This window comes from Oncorhynchus mykiss, chromosome 7 (genome assembly GCF_057628025.1).
Source record: "Oncorhynchus mykiss isolate SJ-2025 chromosome 7, ASM5762802v1, whole genome shotgun sequence".
Classification (NCBI taxonomy): Eukaryota; Metazoa; Chordata; class Actinopteri; order Salmoniformes; family Salmonidae; genus Oncorhynchus; species Oncorhynchus mykiss.
In genome coordinates, this window is record NC_143028.1 from 54,710,958 (window position 1) to 54,737,536 (window position 26,579).

At 42.8% G+C, this 26,579-nt stretch overlaps 2 protein-coding genes and 1 long non-coding RNA gene across 3 annotated transcripts; 1 reads left to right on the top strand and 2 right to left on the bottom strand.

Annotated features, from left to right (window-relative positions):
* Positions 1 to 595: 595 nt before the first annotated feature.
* Positions 596 to 5,741, bottom strand: LOC110528141 (fibroleukin). The gene is made up of 6 exons (XM_021609962.3): positions 4,934 to 5,741; positions 3,909 to 4,104; positions 3,420 to 3,497; positions 3,150 to 3,262; positions 2,351 to 2,613; positions 596 to 1,536 (listed from the first exon to the last, which is right to left on the bottom strand). The coding sequence occupies exons 1-6, from the start codon at positions 5,201 to 5,203 to the stop codon at positions 1,206 to 1,208; spliced, it is 1,251 nt and encodes a 416-aa protein (XP_021465637.3). The 5' UTR covers positions 5,204 to 5,741; the 3' UTR covers positions 596 to 1,205.
* A 1,186-nt stretch (positions 5,742 to 6,927) lies between these two features.
* On the bottom strand, positions 6,928 to 8,256 carry LOC149982598 (uncharacterized). Its single transcript, XR_016497322.1, has 2 exons — positions 8,174 to 8,256; positions 6,928 to 7,376 (listed from the first exon to the last, which is right to left on the bottom strand). It is a non-coding gene; the product is annotated as an uncharacterized LOC149982598 (long non-coding RNA).
* LOC110528142 (ras-related protein rab7) lies at positions 8,223 to 26,142 on the top strand. The gene is made up of 6 exons (XM_021609963.3): positions 8,223 to 8,567; positions 17,437 to 17,499; positions 18,535 to 18,661; positions 23,675 to 23,893; positions 24,116 to 24,244; positions 24,693 to 26,142. Exons 2-6 carry the CDS (start codon positions 17,447 to 17,449, stop codon positions 24,786 to 24,788), a joined length of 624 nt encoding a protein of 207 aa, XP_021465638.1. The 5' UTR covers positions 8,223 to 8,567; positions 17,437 to 17,446; the 3' UTR covers positions 24,789 to 26,142.
* The last annotated feature ends 437 nt before the right edge of the window (positions 26,143 to 26,579 follow it).

A 26,579-nucleotide genomic window follows, 5' to 3' on the forward strand; every position in this document is an offset into this window, starting at 1 on the left:
ATCACCCAACTGATAACTGATCCCCCTCTGCATGAACCTGGCACCAGCTGACCCTATATCCAGGGGGGAGGGAACAGGAGAAGCAGCCACCATGAAACTCTGACTATCTAAGTTTTATAGTGTAACTTAGATTGTTTTGTGAAACTACAGACCTGAAAAATGAAGAGGTGCTTTGCTAAAGTACTGTACTCAACTGACAGGTACTGTCACATACTCTGTCAAATGTAATTTGCTACATGATGCAGGCTTAGGGTGAAGGGTCTTTACTTAGGTTCCTGGTCAGCTAATTCTCCCTGGTTTGGATCTATTAACAACTCCTGCTGAGACTGAGGCATTCCTAATAGGGACACCATAAGAGATTATCAGATGGATGAAATGAATATGCTTGTTTGGGTGATTGAATTAAACCTGTGTATAATGTGATACGTGTAGACCTAACAGGACACCTGGATGTCAAGTACCTTTCTTACATAACTTCAAACTGATTTTCAGGCAGAATCTGTTCATCTTTTGTGTTTTATATGTTGACATATCTTATTTGCCCAAAATAATACTGGTAAACCATATTCAGAGACACAATAACTCAAGTCAATGGTTACAAATGTTATAGAAATGTATTTCAATAATAATTTCTCTATACTAAAGCCATGATTGTCAATGTACATTTCTACATTTCAAATTTGTGGAAAGATTTGCATAACATACTGTATGAAAACTTTACTGCCATTTAAACATCACGACAACAAAAAGATGTGGGGTGGCAAAGTACTTGGCTTGACTGATGGATAATACACATGAAGCAGGGGTGAGGAACCCATGAGCCTTTATGATCACATAGTCTGCTGGTTAATGGTGTAATTCAACTTCTTCAATACATACTTGAATTATAAATAAGGACAGAGACATCTAACCACTTTTCCATTTAGCACTATATTTACACCTGGAAGAAGTGATTTAGTGGCTCTCACTATCCCAACATCATCCAGTGAATCAAACATCCAGTCATCAGCTTGTTAACAATAACCTTCACACACTCTGCAACCAGATGAGTGTTTCCCTGGCTGGAGCACATCACAAACAGATCTGGGACCAGGCTAGATTTATATATACAGAACCTGACTCAGAGTATGTAGTAAGCCTACATTTTATAGATTGCTACTTCACATTAACTGTCCCATTTCAATCTGCTCCCAAGTCATTCATTATTAGAAGTTGCGTGGGCGTGTCTTCATCTCCACACTCTTAAAGGAGTAGCGCTCTCCACTGCGGCTGTCTGTCAGGATGTACCAGGTGCCCCAGTAAATGCCGTTGGTCAGTCCGCTGTAGCGCCCGCGGTAGTACCGTCCATTCAGGTTAGCCGCTAGGCAGGCATCGAACCACCAGCCCGCACCGTAGTACTGCGCACAGTTCCCCGAGGTGTAGCGGTCATGATCACGGTCGTTGGTGCTGAACGCTCGGCCGTCGTGGTTGTAGCGTTTGCTGTAGCTCAGGGCATTTCCCGCGTCACCAGAGTACTCCCGTGCTGTCAGACGGTACCTGGGAGAAGGAGAGACAACATTTACTCAGCGTTCATAACCAAGTGAGAAGGTGGTATTTACCACATACGACTAGGAAAATACACTTGAACGCCCCTCCAACTGGTAATTACTAGTGGGACACTCGTCTATCATCCCTGATCTCTGTCTTCTCCCACATATTGACCTCTGATGTCACCTACTAAGGAAATTACCTCAATAACAGTATTTTCGGAAGTTACATCCAACAACAAAATGCAATTTATAAAAAGCTATCTATTATAAAAGTGTTTTTGAACAATAGAATTTGTTTGTGAGCACGACAGCTGTACTTTTAGTTGATAGTTGCTGCAACTTGTTTGCCATTAGCCAATCTCAATGAGTTCAAAGCATGTGAATGCATCCAACTCATATTTATTACTTCACAACTGGAAATTGTCACATTCCCACTTGGTTATGAACACAGCATAACACCATGAGTGTATTAGTTTATTATATGTTAAAAAGATATGTTCACTCCAAAATCAAAGTTTGTCAGATGTTTACTGACTTCCAAAGAGGTCTTATGTTGAGATGAGTCCACGTCATACTCCATCAGTTGTGTAGATCCAGATACATGCATTAAAGATAGGCACTGTCTAATTTCAGGCAGTACCTATCCTCACATTCAGATGCCGTGGGACCTGAACTGATCTTGACATTATCCCACTTTTGTAAAAAAAATATATATATATATATTTGGTCATCTTTGATTTTGAGTTAAACAATTTCTTTAATTTGTGTATAATATACACTGTACATCTTAGTCTTCCTATCTATCTGTGTGTTTCCATTACTTCTGTGTCTCTGTTGCCACCCTAAAGGTGTTGTAGGTGGCTTGGCGTTTCTGCTGGTGCCAGTCCTCCAGTTGAATACGCAGTAGGTGTTGACCAGTGTTGGTGAGAGCATGCAGCGCTGCGTTCCCCAGCCAGTGTTCTCCCTGTGGGGAACCAAAACCCTCGCGATACTCCTGCCACGTCCGATTGAAGTCCACCGAGCCATCTCTCCGACGCTGGAACATCGTCCACCCTCCGCCTGCCGTCTCCATGTCACACTCTGCCTGGGGAGGGGCAAAGGTAACAACTCTTGGACATCCGACACAATAATGATGACGTTTCCCTGACCATTGCCAATAGTAGAGAGAATATACGGGGTGATTATTGAGATACAGTATGTAACTCATTGAGACATTTTTCTGTAATCAGTGGCCTTGTGGTTTGAGTGTCCGCCATGAGATTGGAAGGTTAGGAGTTCCATCCCCAGCCGAGTCATACCAAAGATTGTAAAAATGGAACACGGTGCATCTCTGCTTAGCACTCAGCAGTAAGGAGATATATTTGGGGTAAGGCCCTGTGATAGACTAGCATCCTGTCCAGAGGGTGTACTTGTACATCAAGCTGCCTTGGGCTCCTGCTCCTGTGAGCCGTTCTGGCTTGCACAAACAAGGCTGCTTTACTACTGTAATCTGTAACATCAGCTTCCTCCTTGTCTGTTTTTTCTCGCTGCATGTTCCCCTCCAAGCTCTACAGATGGTGCATAACACACATACAGCAAACAGGTTGTTTGCATTTTGTGTGTGTAAGTATTATGTGGTACTTCGACTGCAGGTCTGTGTGGGTCAGGCTGGATGGTGTAGATTCCGTTCTCTCGGATCCCCAAACGATAGATCTCAGCACAGTCCTGAGGATGCAGCCTCACTGAGGGGGCAACTGCAACACACACACACACACTTGCGCTCTTACATCTGTATATTTTGTACGCACATGCGCACACAAGCACTCAAGTAAACACACACACACACACACACACACACACACACACACACACACACACACACACACACACACACACACACACTGCTCTCACCTGTTGGAGGGTGTTGTGTGATGCTTCTCAATAGTAGTAGCAAGTCTTTCTCTCCCTCTCTCCCAACCGCTGCCCCCTCTAAACACATAAAACAAGAAGAGGTTGTGTGAGATTGAGGACTCATCCCACTGTAGTTACATATAGCAGTTATCTTCTGATCTGTTGTAGAAGTTATATGGTGGTTTTGTGAAGGTTAAAGAGTTGTGAACTGGGTTGTGAGATACCAGTGAACTATCTATCTGCCTTACTCATCCCACACAGAGCCTTGCATTCCTGTGCACTCACCTCTGACCGACACAGACCAGGCCTCACTACGACTTTGTTAACTGTGAGTGTGTGTGGCCCTCTTAAGAGATAGGAGAGACACTGTCATTGTGTGGAGAGGGTTCAAGAGAATGAACAGGAGGATACACAGAAAGAGAGAAGATAGGTAGTAACAATGTGTGCATCTGTGTGTGTGTATGTGTGTGTGTTCGCCATGCTCCTCACCCAGTCGTCTGGCCATAGCCCTGAGGGCCTGGCTGTGACAGTGAAGGTCACACTCTGTCAGCACTGCAGCCATCAGAGCCAGAATGGCCCCCAGCGTGTCCCCTCCCTGGCCTGCCTGGCCCTTGGGGGCCCCCGGCTCCTGGAAGGAATGCATACATCGCTGCAACTGGAACAGACGCTCCGACACATCCCCTGCCTGCAGAGACCACACACAGCATTACAGTCATGACATGACACACACACACACACATGCATGTACCAGCATTTACAGTCACATCACACAAACACAAACCGGCACTAAGGCATGCAAAGTAGATGACTGCCACAGACTCAATCACTCAGTCACGCTTACATCCCTCCTAGCCATGTCAGTGGAACACCTGTCATTGCATGAGCTCAGCAAAGCCATATGATGAGGACATTTATAAACCCAAGCCTAATTTTACTCCCACTTTGATTGTTATCTCTGGAAAGCATCTGTCAAGTGGTGCCAAGTGAAGAGTGCCCCTAATCCCCAGAGTAGGGACCTGTTGCCCGCTCTCCACATACTATACCACTGACACTAATACTTACGACACCAGATACTACCCACTGGGCACAGACGTCAATTCAACATCTATTTCACGTTGATTCAACATCATTTCATTTAAATTATGTGGAAACGTTGATTCAACCAATGTGTACCCAGTGGGTGTCTATGCCACTATGCTACAGAGTTGGGCTCAATTCCATTTAAATTGGCTGAGTGACGTTATGTCCATAGTCACGGTTTCAGCGGCCTAAACTTTACACCCCTGCCACACAAACCAGAGGGACATGGTGTGTCAGACTCAGAGACTCTGCACCAGCATTATCTAATCACCCCTACCGAGCAAACATTGTCCAGGCCTTCCTCTGTGCCACCCAGCTCAGAATACTCATTGTTTGGTGTGTACAATACCTGAGTCAGTTATATCAATACCTCACTCATTCTACCGGGAAAAGCACAGGAAATGACCTCAGATTGACCTGGTGATGTCACTCACCTCGGGCTGGACCTGTCGGACTTCTTGTCTGTGTTCTTCCCTCAGAGGGGGGTCGGAGGCAGCCAGGGGGGCAACCACCACCCTGCAGCCCGCTGTCCCAGGGCTCCCCTCACACCCCCCTGACCCTATCCTCGCAGGCGGAGCGGCCACCAAACTGTCCCTGCAAGGGGGGTGGGGACAGACTGGGGGTGCGTCTGGGGGGGACAACACGACCCCCACACACAGGGACAGCAGTAGTGGGACCACACCGATTGAGCCCAGTAGAATCATGGGAAAACTACTAAAATAATTTGAAAAGCTGGCAGAATTCAGTCTCTCAGACAACTCTGAGTTTCGTCGTTTACTGTGCCTCCCGACACCGGTTTTCACCTTAAAGCAGTTCCGCCTTGCCAGCCTCTTGGATTTGGGTGCCCACACCTCTTTGGTGCCACTTGTCCTTTAAAAAAAAAATAGTTGTACTTGATGGGTTTCTACTCCACTCCTGAGTCTGTCGGCTTGATGCTTTGTTTGAAGCCTTGGATGGTGTCCCTCCACTCTCTGCCCATATAACCTTCTTCTATTTCTGTGTGAACTTCATCTTTTTCTGTCTCTCCATGTCTATCTCTTTTTTTAATCTAATCTTACTGTAATCCCGATCTCTGTGTATGTCTCTTTCTATCTATCTATATACCAATTTCATCCCCTCGACTTCTCTTCCTATTTTTTCTCTCTCCCTCTGTTTCTCTTTCTCTCTCTCTTTCTGTTAGTGAGGTTCTTTTGGCTCAAAATCCTAGATAACTGCGCCTCTCTTTGCTGTCTGACACGCACTAACGCACACACCTCCTGATTCTCACACACACACACACGCACAGACACATGGTCACACACAATCCATCCATCTCCTTGACCAATCCCCTCTCTCTCTCTCTGACTCTCTCTCTCTCTCTGACTCTCTCTCTTTCTCTCTCCCTCTCTCTCTCTCCCTCTCTCACTCTCCATCTCTCTCTCTCTGACTCTCTCTCCCTCTCTCTCTCTCTCTTTCTCTCTCTCTCTCTCTCTGACTCTCTCTCTCCCTCTCTCTCTCTCCCTCTCTCCCTCTCCCTCTCTCCCACAGTTTATGGACACAGAAACCAGAGGAGTGTTCGGGGTGGTTGTTGTAGAGTTGCATCCCTATCTCAAATGAACAGACATTTTCAGTAGACTGGATTTTTACTCGCCTCTCCATTTGTCTCTTATCTCACACACATGCTCAAGTCACATATTCCTCCCCCTCCTACCTACCTCCCTCTCTCTTTTTCTCCTTCTTTCTCTCTCTCTCTCTCTCCCTCTCTTTCCCTCTCTCTTTCCCTCTGACAGTCAGTGCCTGCCTTTAACTCTCCCCTGTTAACATGTGTATGTTTGAAAAATGTGTATGTGTATATTTGAGACGCTTTTCCTCCAAGAGGCCAAATCTTTTCTTCCTCTCTCGTATATCCTCCCCCCATACCTTTAGTTTATTGCTGGACGTGTTTACCAACTGAGTTCCTACCAGATCTTAAAGACTAGGCACTCAATAGTGTAGAGCAGTCAGGAATTCTTCCATTAACACTAGGGCCATCCCGACTCATTAGCAGTGGTGTAAAGTACTAAAGTAAAAAATACTTTAAAGTACTACTTAAGTCGTTTTTGGGAGTATCTGTACTTTACTTTACTATTTATATTTTGGGCAACTTTTACTTTTACTTCACTACATTCCTAAAGAAAATTATGTACTTTTTACTCCTTACATTTTCTGACACCCAAAAGTGCTCGTTACATTTTGAATGCTTAACAGGACAGGAAAATTGTCCAACTCACACACTTATCAAGAGAACATCCCTGGTCATCCCTACTGCCTCTGACCTGGCAGACTCACTAAACACAAATGCATCTTTTGTAAAATATGTCTGAGTTTTGGAGTGTGCCCCTGGCTGTACGTACTTTTTAAAAACAAGAAAATGGTGCCGTCTGCTTTGCTTAAAATATAAGTGATTTGAAATGATTTATACATTACCTTTTGATACTTAGAACCAAATACTTTTTGACATTTACTCAAGAAGTACTTCAAGGAAAAACTTCCACTTTTACTTGAGTAACTTTCTATTAAGGTATCTATACTTTTACTCAAGTATGGCAATTGGGTACTTTTTCCACCACTGCTCATTAGGATGTGCCAAATGGACGCATCAACAGAATACACACCCACGGACACACAGTCTGCCCACAGCCAAGGGGCAACCCCCCCCCCCCCCCCCCCCAGTACGTGTTCAGTCAGTCAGGAATGGAGAGCAGTCCATCATCCCTGTCCCAGTGTCCCTTCTTTGAATGCACAGACAAGCATGGAGGACTGAATGTCTTCAGAGAGTTCAGAATCTCAGAAAATATCCGGGTAAGATTGGACACAACAGCACTTTGATGATGAAGTACAGGGCTGAGCAGCTGCATTCTAGATCAAAAACCAGACACAGAACAGAACCTTGAGTTAGAATCACAGAGTTCTATTATGGAGCCTTGATTGAATACAATTGTATATTTGACTTATGAGATTCATTATACAAATCATTCAGCTGCAGACAGTAGATACAACAGAGAGTAGCTCCTCAACATCTGTGGTGACTATGATGCTCAGGCAAGATAGTAATTATGAGTAGATGTATTAGAGTAGAGTAGAGTATTGGAGATGATTTTTGGCCTGCACAAGAACGCCCTCTTCACCAGTATTCAGAGCTTCTGCCAGTAATGAACGAAGACTGCCCTCTAGTGGTGCTCATATTTGCTGTCTTCATCACAGAAATGTGATAATAACCAATAGCGATCCTAAATTAAATTTTCAGCCCTACATAAAAAACAAAATACACTTCCAGATATTAGGCTACATAAACATTAAAACATAAAAAACATAAAAAACAAAATACACTTCCAGATATTAGGCTAGGGGAGATATTATGCTATGGACTATAGACTGCAAATGTGTGGTATGTTTCGAGACAGTCTGCTTTGGGTAACATAATACGCCATTGTTTTATGGAACATAGACAGTCATGCCAGGTATGCTGTTCTTTTTTCCCAAACAAAATCTATCTTCCATAAAAACATGTTTAGGTGCTGTCTGCTTCTCTCCTACTGCTCATGGTGTTCTTTAGCCTGGCATGTTATATCAGAGCAAATGAGCTATTGCAATTTGGAGAACTTTAAGAATAGATTAATTTGTACAATAAAAAAACAAGGATTTTACAAACTTACTATAGATCCATCTCTGGTGCAGTAAGTGGGCGTGGTGTATCCTGTTTGTGCGTGATTACGTTACAGCGCGGTGACGCAAGACTAGTTGTTTTGGAGGAAGTGAGAGAGAAAAAATCAGTCGCGAAAAGAAACCAGGGCAAAAAACAAGACAACAAAATCTGAGACAAAAATTATATAGCTAAATATACGTATTTACACTAATGTGAAGGGAATCTGAATATCAAAGAGAGATAAGCATCTCAAGCTGCAGAAACCAACTTGATACATGAACATTTTAACTGGGTAATCTAGCTAACGCATTAACTAGCTATCTATTTTGCTCGTGACAGTTATTCTAATTCAACAAGAGGCTCACCTGAGTCGATAAAGCGGTCTGGTGTGTTGGAAGTTGAAGGTAAGCTCTGAGATGTAATTAACTAGATAATGACTGCGACATAATATAACATTATTTCATACGGAAAGCTTTTGTTCATGGTCTAACGTTACCGGGGGAATACAAGAAATGGGCGACCGTCACAGTGGGGCGGCCTCTTGCAGACGAATTGAGCAATAGGTCGGGGACGGTGTAGCCGTGGGCCTTCTGTCCTGTCAGCTCCGACGGAGTGAACATTGCGTTCTAATGTGGACATGACCGAAAATATTTTCTGCTGTCCATTAATAACCACTTGAAATGGAGTTTAAACAACAACGACGCCGCAAATTGAAGGTTCAGGACAATCCAAATAGCTAAGCTTCCATGTTTTAAAACAACATTTTATGGAACATTACATATCATTTCGTTGTACAGAAGATTGATTCATGCATTGTTTGTTAGATATGTCACACGTAGGATCCCAGTGAGTCGATTGTAAAACAAACGTCTTGTCGGTCCTGAGCTTGTGGAAATCTTTCTCCCATGTGATCTGACTTCTATAACGCAGTGTCATGGGTTGCAGATTAGGCGAGGACTGGGGTTGTTACAGTAACAACTAACTTTTTACAGTAGGATTCCTATGAATACAATTTAACAATTATACTGGTTTATATTATGACAACTATTCATTTGTATGTTGGTTATATTCAGTTACAGTGTTGGTTATAGTTCCACTACAACATAGGCATGATACTGTGCTTTCCAGCTAGACATTTTGTCAGCATAGAGATGACCTTTCCCCTCGTTAGAGCATCACTGTGTCACACTCACAGTATCTCCAGCTGCGGGAGTCACACTAGCAGGGACTCAGGTGCAGCTGTCAACCTGGTAGCATTGAGGGTGTTAAGTATGTGACATGTTTGGAAATGAGTTAATCTCATCAGGGTTAATTATGCACAACACATCTAGCCTATATTTAGACTTTGTTTGTGTCTGAATGTGTCGCTGTATCTGGGTGTACAGTGGGGCAAAAAAGTATTTAGTCAGCCACCAATTGTGCAAGTTCTCCCACTTAAAAAGATGAGAGGCCTGTAATTTTCATTATAGGTACACTTCAGCTATGACAGACAAAATTAGGGGGAAAAATCCAGAAAATTACATTGTAGGATTTTTAATGAATTTATTTGCAAATTATGGTGGAAAATAAGTATTTGGTCACCTACAAACAAGCAAGATGTCTGTCTCTCACAGACCTGTAACTTCTTCTTTAAGAGGCTCCTCTGTCCTCCACTCGTTACCTGTATTAATGGCACCTGTTTGAACTTGTTATCAGTATAAAAGACACCTGTCCACAACCTCAAACAGTCACACTCCAAACTCCACTATGGCCAAGACCAAAGAGCTGTCAAAGGACACCAGAAACAAAATTGTAGACCTGCACCAGGCTAGGAAGACTGAATCTGCAATAGGTAAGCAGCTTGGTTTGAAGAAATCAACTGTGGGAGCAATTATTAGGAAATGGAAGACATACAAGACCACTGATAATCTCCCTCGATCTGTGGCTCCACGCAAGATCTCACTCCGTGGGGTCCAAATGATCACAAGAATGGTGAGCAAAAATCCCAGAACCACACGGGGGGACCTAGTGAATGACCTGCAGAGAGCTAGGACCAAAGTAACAAAGCCTACCATCAGCAAGGGCAGTGAAGATGAAACGTGGCTGGGTCTTTCAGCATGACAATATCCCAAACACACTGCCCGGGCATCGAAGGAGTGGCTTCATAAGAAGCATTTCAAGGTCCTGGAGTGGCCTAGTCAGTCTCCAGATCTCAACCACATAGAACATCTTTGGAGGGAGTTAAAAGTCTGTGTTGCCCAGCAACAGCCCCAAAACATCACTGCTCTAGAGGAGATCTGCATGGAGGAATGGGCCAAAATACCAGCAACAGTGTGTGAAAACCTTGTGAAGACTTGCAGAAAACGTTTGACCTCTGTCATTGCCAACAAAGGGTATATAGCAAAGTATTGAGAAACTTTTGTTATTGACCAAATACTTATTTTCCACCATAATTTGCAAATAAATTCATTAAAAATCATACAATGTGATTTTCTGGATTTCTTTCTCTCATTTTGTCTGTCATAGTTGAAGTGTACCTGTGATGAAAAGTACAGGCCTCTCATCTTTTCAAGTGGGAGAACTTGCACAATTGGTGGCTGACTAAATACTTTTTTGCCCCACTGTATGTGCAAACAAATCATTGAAGTGACTGGTCCCAGCTGTCTCTCCACCTCTCCCTCCCTGTGCAGTGTTTAGAATCCAACATCATGGACAGAGGGCTTCAGACCATAACCAAAGAACACTGTTTGGGATTTGCTGGAGTCATCATGTTATGCATGATGTCATGCTACTCCCACAAGAGAACAATGCCTACTATATTAATGACCATGAAATGTGAAATATAACCGTGATTCACTGCCTAGTCTAGTGATGACAGTCAGACGATCAACCCAGTATTTTAGGAATCCATTCTTCACGTTATGGAGAACCTCTATCCATACTGGAACTCCAGGCTACCTGACCCCTAGCTTCTCTGAGTTGGAGGTCAATGGTCAGTAGTCTTCACTGGTAGTCATGTACGAGACTATGGTGTTGGCATGCCCAGTGGGCCATCCTGAAGGGCTGTTCTCCACGCTCCAGAGTCAATACACTGGCCGTGTTCGAATGCTTTAAAAGTTTGCTCTTTATTCCTTGTTTCCTTCGGGTAAACACAGGTCATAAGTGTTGGATAGCCAATGAGTTCTTCAAAGAAGCCAGAAAGCGAGGATTTTCATCAAAGTATTCAAAAATGGCCCCTACCTCACCACACTTCACTAGTTAATGGAGAGCAGAGCAGGAGCACTGAAGGGGTTCTTGTACTCAGAGGAGAACTAGAGTGTTTGGCCAACTCTGATGTCTGTGCAGTGATGTAAGTTAAGACTGTTTGTAAATATAGCCACCATTTGTCATTATCATATTAATGTTGGATTTATGAGTATGGCTAAACAATCTTTAAAAGTCTCACAGGTGGAGCAGTTGTCTGTAGTTAGATGTCTGCTGGCGGTCGCCTATGGGTTGTATTATGAGTACAGATCCAGAGGCCTAGTTAGTAGTTTATCAATAGAAACACATGGCTTGTTAATGGCTATGGCTTGTTCACAGACCGAGACTTAATCAATCAATCAATCAAATTTATTTTATATAGCCCTTCGTACATCAGCTGATATCTCAAAGTGCTGTACAGAAACCCAGCCTAAAACCCCAAACAGCAAGCAATGCAGGTGAAGAAGCACGGTGGCTAGGAAAAACTCCCTAGAAAGGCCAAAACCTAGGAAGAAACCTAGAGAGGAACCAGGCTATGTGGGGTGGCCAGTCCTCTTCTGGCTGTGCCGGGTGGAGATTATAACAAAACATGGTCAAGATGTTCAAATGTTCATAAATGACCAGCATGGTCGAATAATAATAAGGCAGAATAGTTGAAACTGGAGCAGCAGCACAGTCAGGTGGACTGGGGACAGCAAGGAGTCATCATGTCAGGTATTCCTGGGGCATGGTCCTAGGGCTCAGGTCCTCCGAGAGAGAGAAAGAAAGAGAGAATTAGAGAGAGCATATGTGGGATGGCCAGTCCTCTTCTGGCTGTGCCGGGTGGAGATTATAACAGAACATGGCCAAGATGTTCAAATGTTCATAAATGATCAGCATGGTCGAATAATAATAAGGCAGAACAGTTGAAACTGGAGCAGCAGCACAGCCAGGTGGACTGGGGACAGCAAGGAGTCATCATGTCAGGTAGTCCTGGGGCATGGTCCTAGGGCTCAGGTCATCCGAGAGAGAGAAAGAGAGAAGGAGAGAATTAGAGAACGCACACTTAGATTCACACAGGACACCGAATAGGACAGGAGAAGTACTCCAGATATAACAAACTGACCCTAGCCCCCCGACACATAAACTACTGCAGCATAAATACTGGAGGCTGAGACAGGAGGGGTCAGGAGACACTGTGGCCCACTCTGAGGACACCCCCGGACAGGGCCAAACAGGAAGGATATAACCCCACCCACTTTGCCAAAGCACAGCCCCCACACCACTAGAGGGATATCTTCAACCACCAACTTAAGAGTGGATCACAGGGCCTGGACACGAAGGGTCACTTACCCTGTTTCTAGGCTCTGACCCCACAGAGCCACAGCTGGGACAACACACACACACAGAGAGAGAGAGAGAGAAAGACAGTGACCACTGTCCAGGGGGTTGTGTAAGTGTTGTTATTTTGGAACCTTTTTTTACAAGTATCAGCTCTGAAAATGGAGGGAATTGTCAGGCTTTGGCCAGATGGGACATCCCTGTGTTTCACTTAATTAAGGGTGAGTGGAGTGAGGGCTGTGGATGGATGGTAGGCTTGGGCGTTATACCGGTGTATACCGTTTAGAAGGCCAGCATCTCGGAGTCGCCTCTTCACTGTTGACTTTGAGGTAGGTATTTTGCGGGTACTATTTAATAAAGCTGCCAGTTGAGCACTTGTGAGGCATCTGTTTTGCAAATTAGGTACTCTAATGTACTTGTTCTCTTGCTCAGTTGTGCACCGGGGTCTCCCACTCCTCTTTCTATTCTGGTTAGAGCCAGTTTGCACTGTTCTGTGAAGGGAGTAGCACACAGCGCTGTACGAGATCTTCAGTTTCTTGGCAATTTCTCGCAGGGAGTAGGCTTCATTTCTCAGAACAAGAATAGACTGATGAGTTTCAGAAGAAAGGTATTTTGTTTCTGGCCATTTTGAGCCTGTAATCGAACCCACAAATGCTGATGCTACAGATACTCAACTAGTCTAAAGAAGGCTAGTTGTATTGCTTCTTTAATCAGAACAACAGTTTTCAGCTGTGCTAACATATTTCCAATGGGGATTTCTAATGATCAATTAGCCTTTTAAAATGATAAACTTGGATCAGCTAACACAACATGCCATTGGAACACAGGAGTGATGGTTGCTGATAATGGGCCCCTGTACTCCTATGTAGATATTCCATAAAAAAAATCTGCCGTTTCCAGCTACAATAGTCATTTACAACATTAAGAATATCTACATCCTCTTTCTGATCAATTTGATATTTTAATGGACAAAAAAATGCTTTTCTTTCGAAAACAAGGACATTTCTAAGTGACCCCAAACTTTTGAACGGTAGTGTACATATACATATACAGTACCAGTCAAACGTTTGGACACCTACTCATTTCCGGGTTTTTCTTTATTTTTAATATTTTCTACATCTTAGCATTCTCTCAACCAGCTTCATGAGGTAGTCACCTGGAATGCATTTTATTAACAGGTGTGTCTTAAGTTATTTTGTGAAATTTCTTTCCTTCTTAATGTGTTTGAGCCAATCAGTTGTGTTGTGACAAGTTAGGAGGGTATACAGAAGATAGCCCTATTTGGTAAAAGACAGTTTATAATATGGCAAGAACAGCTCAAATAAGCAAGAAATGACAGTCCATCATTACTTTAAGACATGAAGGTCAGTCAATCTGGTAAATTGTGAGATGCAGAGTAGGTGAACAGATGAGCTCCGCATGTGTGGTTCCCACCGGGAAGCATGGAGGAGGAGGTGTGATAGTGTGCGGGTACTTTGCTGGTGACACTGATTTATTTAGAATTCAAGGCACACTTAACCAGCATGGCTACCACAGCATTCTGCAGCGACACACCATCCCACAGCATTCTGCAGCGACACACCATCCCATATCATCTGTTTTTCAACAGAACAATGACCCAACACACCTCCAGGCTGTGTAAGGGCTATTTGACCATGGGGAGTGATGGAGTGCTGCGTCAGATAACCTGGCCTCCACAATCACCTGACCTCAAGCCAATTGAGATGGTTTGGGATGAGTTGGACCGCAGAGTGAAGGAAAAGCAGCCAACAAGTGCTCAGCATATGTGGGAACTCCTTCAAGACTGTTGGAAAAGCATTCCAGGTGAAACTGGTTGAGAGAATGCCAAGAGTGCAAAGCTGTCATCAAAGCAAAGGGTGGCTTTTTGAAGAATCTCAAATATTAAATATATTTTGATTTGTTTCACACTGTTTTGGTTACTACATGATTCCATGTGTGTTATTTTATAGTTTCTACAATGTAGAAAATTGTAAAAATAGAGAAAAACCCTTGAAAGAGTAGGTGTTCTAAAACTTTTGACCGGTAGTGTATATCGTGGAACACTATCTTCAAAAAGGCAGCAACCTCAGCAGTGGCACTTGTTTGTAGAGGACTATGGCTGTGCTGTGGCATAGCCTTGTTTTGTTAATTTAGTTTTTTCCTGAGCCCTTGTCACAGTCAAGTCACAGCTATTTTATAGTAAAAACATATGATGTAATATAGCAGAATTAAATTGACCAGAATATTTTTCCTAATAAAAAAAGTTTCCAGTGCAAAGTGATGCTTATCTCGTGCCTGGAACAGTTATTCTCTGTGATCATTTAAAACGGGTCTCAATTTAGCGAGTTGAAAGACAATTTTTTTCAGTGATACAAACCAAAATGTGTCTTTTCAATATACAGATATTTGATTTAGTTTATTCTGCCTGTTCTTTGGAATTTTCAAAATGGATGAGCGATTCCACATTGAACACGGCATGGGGATGAATTATGGCCAGGACATCTGCTTGGTGAGTAGGCCCAGACTTAATGATTCTGATGAAAATATGCTTAGTCTTTATCAAACTAATGTTTTTGCATATTTTTAGTGTGGAACCGGTCTATGTTTAGGTGGGTTATTCGCCTAGGCTAACCAATTCTAGATGGCACTAGCAGTTTGCAAAGTAGCTTAAGAGGAAAATAGATGGAATGCAATTATTCAAAAATCGCAGCTTGTTGCTGGAACACATTTTCTACTTCAATCAACCAGCCCATTTTGAATTTGTGATGAAACTGTTATTTTTTTTGGCAAGGAATGTTGCTCCTGTATCCCATTAGTTAAATATGTTTTTATAGGCATTGATTTCTGTTGGCCTAACGGGAGCTTGTGTGCGTACTCAGCACACGTGAGGGAATGAGACACAGAGGGGAAAGAGAATTTAGGGGGAAGAACGGTGTGATGTTTGACTTGTTTTCATTTTTGTTGTGCCCTGCCAATGCACATGTACAAATGGAACACTAGAGTCAAAGCAAATTAATGTTGTCAAGACAATTTCACTTGCCCGTTCGGGCAGCCACAAATCACATTCCACCAAATAGTTTTACAGTATTGGATAAAAAAATCTCTGGTTGAAGATCGAGATTTGACATCCGTTCAAGTACTTGAGTACTCAATTACTCATGCCCATCTCTACCTGCAAATAGTTTGTCAGAGACTGTATGAAATTTTCACATTGTCCTCGTTAGCATTTAGCTAGAGTTCTCTATGGGATTGTATACGTATTTGTTAGCATTGTTAACCTTCGGATTCGAGGCTGTGTGGTCTGAAAGTAGTGCCCCTTGTGTCCAGTGCCAGTATTACTGAATATCCCGGCATGGCACCAGGTTGGTATGACAGTCTGGATACCGCCCAAGCCTAATGGATAGTACATGCAGGGGAATGTTGGGGATTGTGTAGCGGTGGCCTATCCTCCTTACTAACTGGCAAGTTACTCTCTTTGTTTAGACGGACATATATCTTGATGGTAATAGGCCGGACAAAGGCTGTTGTACTCATTAATCTGACTGTTGGCCTGGCTGTTACATTGTTGTTTCCCATGATAAACACAAGATGAATTTGAATGGGTCACTCTCGTCATTGTTTCAGTATAACATTGGGGGGCTTTTCTATTATCCTTTATCTCAGACAGTGCCAGATAGGACTGGGCTGGGTTCTTTCCCATGACACTGCACCAGGTGTGTGTGTGTGCCTTTGTGAGAGATCTCACCTAGGTTTCTCCATTGAGAGAATGTGCCCTCAAAGTTAGGATGTTTGCCATTAGTATTGAAGCCTAATCACTTATTAAAACTGGAGTTTGGGAACGGCCACCCTGGAAGTGATTGGGAAAGAGTAGAGTTTTATGGTTGTCGTTCTCTCGCCTCTGATGTGAAACACGATCTAGTCCTCAGACTCAGAGTGTGTGTGTGTGAGAGAGATTAGGGAACACATGACTGGAATGAAGAGTTCAAGTCTGATGCCCAGTGGAATAGCACTCACTCTACAGTACACACAGTGCTAAATCACACACATTATAGCATTTTCTGACGTTTATGGTGCGGAGCTATGGATTTCAACCCCAGCGATCAGTTTGAAACTAAAAAAATATAAAATGTCTAGAGAAATCAGGTCAATATACTTGCAAGAACTACTTTTTTCCAGGTGTGTGCATATTTTTGTGTTTAGGTAGGGCAGGGGTGTCAAACTAATTTCCCAAGGGGGCCCGTTTGGTCTTCACCATGGTCTGGACCCCGGTAGGGCCACGCTGAAAATTTCCTCGCCGTCAAAATGTGCAAATAATGATCCGCTATCCATCATTTCTGGAATTTCAGATGCTCCCTTACTGTCTAGCTTTAGTTTTGATGATTGATGAAGATACATTATAATGTCTACACAGTTTCGATTTGGTTTTAGTCATTTGGAAGAAACTAATTATACAAAAATATATATAATTTTTAAACTAAGACATCATGGCAGGCCTTATTAAATCATCTCGTGTGCGTGCGTGCATAGTCCAAGTCCTGGGTTGCATCCAAATAATCAACTTTCTCCCAAAGTATGGATTTGAAAGGAAATTACTGGTAAATGGAAACTCCCTCTTGGCCTACATCAATACAATGCTTTTAAATGTTTAGGGAGTAGTGAACGAGTGCACACTTCAGGAGGAAGGAGAGATTGAGACTCAACCCTGATTTTGTGTGTGTGGTCTCTCCTCAGACACGACAGAATGACATCCAGGAAGAAAGTGCTCCTGAAAGTCATCATCCTTGGGGATTCTGGGTTAGTCACCGAGTATTTGTGTTCTCTTCCTGTTTGACCAGTGTTTCGTTTTCCACTTTGATAATAGACTGCTGTTTGGGTATTCCAGATTCATTAGAAACTGCAGTCTACTACAGTCTTCCTGTACAATCAGACTGCTGTTTGGTTGTGCCACACATCTACAGATAACTGCCAAAATAAAGAAAACACTAGAGTAAGTGAGGGGTACAAAGTATATTGAAAGCAGGTGCTTCCACACAGGTGTGGTTCCTGAGTTAATTAAGCAATTAAAACATCCCGTCATGCTTACGGTCATGTATACAAATGCCCAGTTGCCCATTATTTTGGCTACCATGGCTAGAATTAGAGCGCTCAGTGACTTTGAAAGAGGGGTCTCAAAGGAGCATAGGGGGTTTAAAGGGTGAGTGTATGTCTGTCACCAGATCTCAACCCAATTGAACACTTACGGGACATTCTGGAGCGGCACCTGAGACCTCATTTCCCACCACCATCAACAGAACACAAAGTTATGGAATTTATTATGGAAGAATGGTGTCGCATCCCTCCAATTGAGTTCCAGACACTTGTAGAATATATGCCAAGGCACTTTGAAGCTGTTCTGGCGGCTCGTGGTGGCCCAACGCCCTATTAAGACCCTTTATGTTGGTGTTTCCTTTATTTTGGCAGTTTCCTGTATGTCTCCATTTGATTTATGACTGTACTTTTTATTTCACTTTCCATCCCCTCACACTGTGTAATCTGATGCTGCTGTATTCTCATTGTGTCACTGCATGCTCAGCACTGCAGAGGAGAACTAGAGAGTGTGAGTGTCCACAGTATTGCATCAGAGCACCTCTAATGGGGTTTTAATGGTGTCTGATCTCTCTCTGCTCCTCATTGAGTTTGGCTCATGAGCCATTGGCCATGGTTCGTCTTTCACCGTTAGAACTGAATGGATAGATGGAATAATGCAGCCACGAATACTTATCTTTAACACCTTTCTTTCCCCTGCTTGTTGTCCACCTCTCTTTCCCTTCATATCTCTCTCCTTCTCAGAGTTGGGAAGACCTCCCTGATGAACCAGTATGTGAATAGGAAGTTCAGTAACCAGTACAAAGCCACAATAGGAGCTGACTTCCTGACCAAGGAGGTGATGGTGGACGATCGGCTCGTCACAATGCAGGTACAGAAACGTGGCTACAGCACCACCATCACAGCCACAATATCCAATAATAAAGATGGCGCCGATAGACATGGCCGCCTTGTTTCAGGCTCCGAAGCAACTTTGCAGTATTTTGTTTTTATAGCCCTAAACTTTCTTTGCATTATTACATGCAGCCGGAAATAACTTTTGATATCAGAGAGGTGGTAACTCACCAGCATTCCTGAATTGTATCTTTTGTTCGTACCGTCCAAGGCATTTTAACTTATCCCAGAGGCAGCTCCAAGACGCCGCCGGCGTAGAAGAGGTATTCGGAGTGGACTTTTAGTCCGACTCAGGACGTGTGCACACTATCCACCGCTTCCGAGTATACTAGTCACAAATGTTCAGTCTGGAGAAAATAAAGAATCTACTTCCAGAGAGATATCAGGGACTGTAACATACTCTGTTTCACAGAATCATGGCTCTCTCTGGATATACTGTCCCCGTCCATACAGCCAGCTGGGTTTTCAATACATCATGCAGATAGGAATATAGTACTCTAGGAATGAGAAAGGCGAAGGTGTATGTTTCATGATTAACTACTCATGGTGTGATTGTGGTAACGTACAGGAACTTAAGTTATTTTGTTCACCCGACCTGGAATACGTCACAATCAAATGTCGACCGCATTACCTCCATACAGAATTTTCTTCGGGTTATCGTCACAGCCGTGTGTATATCTTCAATTCGATACCACCACAGCTCTCAAGGAACTACACTGGACCTTGTGTAAACTACATATCCTGAAGCCGCATTTATTACAGTTGGGGACATCAGTAAAGCAAATCTGAGGAAAACGCTACCAAAGTTATATCAACACATCGCCTGCAGTACTTGTGCTTCAAAAACTCTTAACCATTGTTACTCTCCCTTCTGGGATGGCTACAAGGTCCTCCTCCGCCCTCCCTTTGGCAAATCAGAGCACGACTCCATTTTGCTCCTCCCTTCCTATAGGCAGAAACTCAAACAGGAAGTACCCATGCTAAGGTCTATTCAAGGCTGGTTTGACCAATCGGAATCCATGCTTCAAGACTGTTTTCATCACGTGGACTGGGACATGTTACAGGTTGCCTCTGAGAATAACATTGATGTATATATTGATACAGTGACTGAGTTCATCAGGAAGTGTATAGGGGATGTTGTTCCCATTGTGGCGATTAAAACCTATCCAAACCAAAAACCGTGTATAGATGGCAGCATTCGTGATAACTGAAAGTGCGAACCACCACATTTAACTACGGCAAGGTAACTGGGAATTTGACCAAATATGCCCTCCGTAAGGCAAACAGGCAAAATGTCAGTACAGAAAGAAAGTGGATTCCGAATTCAACAGCTCAGACACAAGGCGTATGTGACAGACCCAAGATAATCACAGATTATGAAGGGGAACACCAGCCACTTCGCAGACACCAATGTAATGCTCCTGGACAAGATAGCCTTCGCCAGCTTTGAGGATAACACAGTGTCGCTGACATGGTCCGCTCCCAAGGACCGTCAGCTCTCGTTCTCCATGGCTGACGACAGTAAGACTTAAGTGTTTTAACCTTTGCTAGGCAGCCAGCCCAGGCGGCATCCTTAGAGCGTGCGCAGACCAGTTGGCTGGAGTGTTTACGGACATATTCAATCTCTATCTCCCTATCTCAGTCTGCTGTCCCCACTTGCTTCAACATTGCTCCACCATTGTTCCTGTACCCAATAAAGCGAAGGTAACTGAACTAAATGACTACCGCCCCTTACCACTCACTTGCTTTGAAAGGCTAGTAAACCTACACAGGATCGGTGTCTCCCCTGCGGACGGTTGAGCTAATGTAGGCTAAGTAACAAAAAAAGTTCCCAGGACATAGACATATCTGATATGGGCAGAAAGCTTAAATTCGTGTTAATCAAACTGCACTGTCAAATTTACAGTAGCTATTACAGTGAAAGAATAGCATGCTATTGTTTGAGGAGAGTGCACAATTATGAACTTGAAAATGTTTTATTAAACCAATTAGGCACATTCTGAACAGATATGCAATGGTTCATTGGATAAGTCTAAAACTTTGCACATACTCTGCTGCCATCTAGTGGCCAAAATCCAAATTGCATCTGGGCTGGAATAAGACATTATGGCCTTTCTCTTGCATTTAAAGAGTGTAGAAGTGTAGCAAAATGCTTGTTGAACAACTAGAAAATCCTAAGAACTAGAAGCGAGGCAGCCCTCTGTCGTAGTCATTTTTACCTGCAATACAATATAACAGATGATGCAATCACCATCGTACTGCACACTGCCTTATTCCATCTGGACAAGAGGAATGCATACATTTGAAGTCGGAAGTTTACATACACCTTAGCCAAGTACATTTAAACTCGGTTTTTCACAATTCCTGACATTTAATCCTAGTAAAAATTCCTTGTCTTAGGTCAGTTAGGATCACCACTTTATTTTAAGAATGTGAAATGTCAGAATAATAGTAGAGAGAATGATTTATTTCAGCTTTTATTTCTTTCATCACATTCCCAGTGGGTCAGAAGTTTACATACACTCAATTAGTATTTGGTAGCATTGCCTTTAAATTGTTTAACTTGGGTCAAACATTTGGGGAAGACTTCCACAAGCTTCCCACAATAAGTTGGGTGAATTTTGGCCCATTCCTCCTGACAGAGCTGGTGTAACTGAGTAAGGTTTGTAGGCCCCCTTGCTCACACACACTTTTTCAGTTATGCCCACAAATGTTCTATAGGAATGAGGTCAGGGCTTTGTGATGGCCACTCCAATACATTGATTTTGTTGTCCTTAAGCCATTTTGCCACAACTTTGGAAGTATGCTTGGGGTCATTGTCCATTTGAAGACCCATTTGCGACCAAGCTTTAACTTCCTGACTGATGTCTTGAGATGTTACTTCAATATATCCATATATCCCTGTGATGCCATCTATTTTGTGAAGTGCACCAGTCCCTCCTGCAGCAAACATGATGATTCCACCCCCACGCTTCACGGTTGGGATGGTGTTCTTCGGCTTGCAAGCGTCCCCCTTTTCCTCCAAACATAACGATGGTCATTATGGCCAAACAGTTCTATTTTTGTTTCATCAGACCAGAGGACATTTCTCCAAAAAGTACGATCTTTGTCTCCATGTGCAGTTGCAAACCGTAGTCTGACTTTTTTATGGTGGTTTTGGAGCAGTGGCTTCTTCCTTGCTGATCGGCCTTTTAGGTTATGTCGATATAGGACTCGTTTTACTGTGGATATAGATACTTTTGTACCTGTTTCCTCCAGCATCTTCACAAGGTCCTTTGCTGTTGTTCTGGGATTGATTTGCACTTTTCGCACCATAATATGTTAATCTCTAGGAGACAGAAGGCATCTCCTTCCTGAGCGGTATGGTGGCTGAGTGGTCCCATGTTGTTTATACTTGTGTACAATTGCTTGTACAGATGAACGTGGTACCTTCAGGCGTTTGGAAATTGCTCCCAAGGATGAACCAGACTTGTGGAGGTCTACAATTATTTTTTCTGACGTCTTGGCTGATTTCATTTGATTTTCCCATGATGTCAAGGAAAGAGGCAGTGAGTTTTAAGGTAGGCCTTGAAATACATCCACAGGTACACCTCCAATTGACTCAAATGATGTCAATTAGCCTATCAGAAGCTTCTAAAGCCATGACATAATTTTCAAGAATTTTCCAAGCTGTTTAAAGGCACAGTCAACTTAGTGTATGTAAACTTCTGGCCCACTGGAATTGTGATACAGTGAATTATAAGTGAAATAATCTGTCTGTAAACAATTGTTGGAAAAATTACTTGTCATGCACAAAGTAGATGTCCTAACCGACTTGCCAAAACTATTTTGTTAACAAGAAATTTGTGGAGTGGTTGAAAAACTAGTTTTAATGACTCCAACCTAAGTGTTTGTAAACTTCCGACTTCAACTGTAATTAAATTGGGGTTTCCTCTTAATTTTCTTAGACAGTTAGGCTAAGGCAAGGGCTGTTTCCTCTTCTATGCTGCTGCCGCCTCCGCTGCATTGTTCTCAATCCCAATATGCTGGTTCACTTTGCAATTATGCACGTATTAACATGGGGAAAGGCACCAGTTCTATGGCATACTGAAGATTATTTTTCAGAACCGCGGACAGCGACCATATCCAACGCGGGAGAAAGTGCATTTGTTCTAAATAATATTCCATTTATTAGTGTAGCACCATTATTTTTGTATAATATAACCATATACAATTTCAGTATCACATGGAGTGATGGACTATGCCATCCCCATGGTCTCCGCAATGGATTAGTCCACTGAGACAGGTGCGACTCAGACAGGTATCTTGTGCACCATTAGAAAAATTATAAATTGTTAAAGAAATGTCGGTCAACCAGCAGCCTATTGACCAAAAAATCGACCAGTCGACTAAATGAGGTCAGCCCTAATAAACAGTATATCATTGGAGCACTTCATTTTATTTTTATATATACCCTTCATTTTGATAGGGAGTAATGTTGAGACCAAGGTCACTTTTTAAAAATGAGCCCTGTAATTACAAAGATACACACCATTTTCAGGCTGAGAAGTGCCAAACGGGTACACCTGTTTTGTCTGAGTTACATTTACATTTGAGTCATTTAGCAGATGTTCTTATGACTTACAGGGTTAAGTGCCTTGCTCAATTGCACGTTGACATATTTTTCACCTAGTCAGCTCGGGGATTTGAACCAGCAACCCTTCGGTTATTGGCCCAACACTCGTAACCTTTAGGCTACATACTAAGGAAATGCAAACAACTTGTCATACCAATGGGGGATCAACAGTTAATTATGAAGTACGCTTTTGGTAACACTGATGCAAACTTCAAGTGGCAACCAAACAAGTCTGATTACATGACAGTGTGATTAGTTTAAGATCTTAGTTCAGAAGAAAACATGTTTCCCAGCAATAGTTAACCCTCTTTCCTTCACGTTTTCCCTCCCTCCTTTCTTCCCTCCATCGCTCCCTCCACCTGTCCACATGGTCAGATCTGGGACACGGCAGGGCAGGAGAGGTTCCAGTCTCTGGGTGTGGCGTTCTACCGCGGGGCAGATTGCTGTGTGCTGGTGTTTGATGTGACTGCGCCTAACACCTTCAAGACTCTAGACAGCTGGAGGGACGAGTTCCTCATCCAGGCCAGTCCCAGGGACCCCGAGAACTTCCCCTTTGTGGTGCTAGGCAACAAGATCGACCTGGAGAACAGACAGGTGGGTGACAGATGACTATAGGCGTTACCACATCTAATGTTACCACCTCTAGTACTACAGTCATTGGCCCTAATGCTAATGTCATCTGCAGTGGAGTTTCCATACATGTGATTCAAAGTTTCTCAGTAGCAGGGTGCGATCTAATGTGTGTTTTTCACCAATATTGGGGTCTCATCATAGATCTCATCTGATGTTTGTGAATGTCTTTCCCTACACACCCAGGTGACGACCAAGCGAGCTCAGGCATGGTGTCAGAGTAAGGACAACATCCCCTACTTTGAGACCAGTGCTAAGGAGGCCATCAACGTAGAGCAGGCCTTCCAGACCATCGCACGCAATGCCCTCAAACAGGTGAGTTGGGCCAGGATCATCATGGCAGCTCACAGGAGGGAATTGGGGGTTTTGGTGAATGAGTGACATTTTATTTTTGTGTCAAATCGCCAGTTGGCAACCCATTCCTTATGGGATTAATTGACACATAAACAAACATTACAATAATTCCCTGTGATAATTCAGTGCGCATCGCATAAAGAGTTAAACAATAAATATCAACACATAAGTTAAATAAGGTTATCCAAACAATAATTATATCCCTAGGGCAGCGAAAATATATAGACAGATACAGAACAATGAAACAGAAGGAATTTGAACCCAGTCTGGCATAAAGAGAAGATTCAAGTGGGAGACAGGCCTTGGTTTTGTTGACTGTTCTTTCAGAGGACTACTTAAGTAGAAGAGCAAAACTTAGATCCCAGTTTCTCCATCTTCTCATTGTTTCTCCCTCTTTTATTTTTATCAGGAGACGGAGGTGGAGCTGTATAATGAATTCCCGGAACCCATCAAGCTGGACAGAAATGACCGAGCAAAGCCTTCAGCAGAGGCCTGCAGCTGCTGAGGCACAACATGGACTATCTTCTGTCTGGCTTTCAGGAACAAACCCCTTCTCTCTTTCTAAAGGAAAGGACAGCCTCTCTGGTTTCTGCATGCACCCATGTCACATTCCCCTCCCACCAGAATCCCAACGAGTGTCCAGTTATTTACATGTACTGCACATGATGGGTGTATACATACACCTTTAACACACATTCATTCACTCCCACACATACACATCTTGATGAATCCAATGCCGTTAGAGAATAATTGGTACACCCCTGTAGACTCCACTATTACTGCCCGTTCCTGAATCCATACCATGAGTGAACCCACAGCCTGGCCCACCCTGTCTGACTCTGTCCCCTCTCTGTCTCTCACATTGGGGGGTCCAGATAGAGCCATGTCCTAGGAGTGCAGTGGAGAACTCTAAAGTGATGGTGAAGCTTCTTGACATGAGATTATGATGATGATATCTTTGTCTCATTGTCCTGAAACATTTAATCCTCTGTATTTTCTGTTCTTCATAATTGTTTTGTTTTGACTTGAAGTTCTATATTGCCTAACTTACTGTTGACAAATAATTAGCTGTACTGTAATTTTTTGTTCGTATTGGCTGTCGATGTTAAGTCTTAAGCCAATCGGAAGCTTATACTTGGTTTTGCACTGTGGTTTTACTGATATTTTTTGTTATAAACTCTTATTTGGGCTTGACTGACAACAAGCCATTAACAACAACACTGCTCCCACCATCCTTCTCTACTACCCCCAGGAAGCCTGTTGAAGCTATAAAAAAAAAATGCACAGGTGGCTCCCTTTTGTTGGGAGTGCGCATTGGTTGGTTTAGTAGCTTATGTTGCAGGGGAAATATTCATAAGTAGGCGATGAAGAGAGAAAAGCTGACGACGCAAACACAATGGAAGACATGGAGAAAGTTCTTATTAAGATATTAATAGTCCTAGAACTACTGCTACTACTATGTTCTATATGTCCTTTCCTTTGTCAGCCAATGTGTTTCAACACTACAATTACAGCTCTGCTCCTCTACATCTGTCCACTGTTATGCCTGTATTGTCTATACTGTATCTTCCTTTCTGCTGGTAGCTCAGGTTGGCAAGAGTTTGTTAATAAGTGCTTAATATGACTTTTTAACAGATTGTGTACTACTATTGAGTGTGGGTATAACAGGAACAGTGGGGAAAAGATGAGAGATTAAACAATTGGATGTTATTTCTATCAATCACAAAGAAACAGTCCAAGGATTTGCCCTGGTATTACTCCTCTTCTTCACGAAATAATCAGTGCTATGCCAATTCAGTTGTTGAGTATTGGGATTTCAAAAGTAATGATAATAAAAAGTAATTCAATATAAAAAAAAATATGATTGTTTTACTGCCATGTGTTTTAAAATGCTGGTGAGTGAGTTGAACAGTATGGGTGTGTGGATAAAGTCACTGAGGAAGCCAAGCCAGTAAAAAATCCATATTACAAACTACTGTAATTGTGTTGTTTGCTCTATAACCCATTTGTTCATATGCCAGCATGATATACAATAAGGCTGTGACAAAAAGAAGTCACACAGTGGTGCAATAGATTCAATTACCCACATTTGTTTCATCACAAAACCAGAGAGCAACATCTGTCCAGTGAAATCTACAAAGCAAATATTGCATGTAACAAACCGTTATGACCTGCAACATAGTCAAGGAAGTTCAATGTTTTAGACAGTTTACTAAACTAATTTAGAAACACGCAAGTCAGTAAAAAGACAACAGAAGCAATGCCTCTGCTATTTCAGCACCATTTCAACTTAGAT

Bases quoted from the DNA above. Each gene is read 5' to 3' on its own strand.
- LOC110528142 (XM_021609963.3), top strand. From the start codon at position 17,447: ATGACATCCAGGAAGAAAGTGCTCCTGAAAGTCATCATCCTTGGGGAT. The intron at 17,500-18,534 runs GTTAGTCACCGA...TCTCCTTCTCAG, and splicing joins ATCATCCTTGGGGATTCTGG to AGTTGGGAAGACCTCCCTGA. The intron at 18,662-23,674 runs GTACAGAAACGT...CCACATGGTCAG, and splicing joins ATCGGCTCGTCACAATGCAG to ATCTGGGACACGGCAGGGCA.
- LOC110528141 (XM_021609962.3), bottom strand. From the start codon at position 5,203: ATGATTCTACTGGGCTCAATCGGTGTGGTCCCACTACTGCTGTCCCTG. The intron at 4,105-4,933 runs GTGAGTGACATC...TGGTCTCTGCAG, and splicing joins TCCGACAGGTCCAGCCCGAG to GCAGGGGATGTGTCGGAGCG. The intron at 2,614-3,149 runs GTACCACATAAT...GCCCCTCCCCAG, and splicing joins CACACAGACCTGCAGTCGAA to GCAGAGTGTGACATGGAGAC.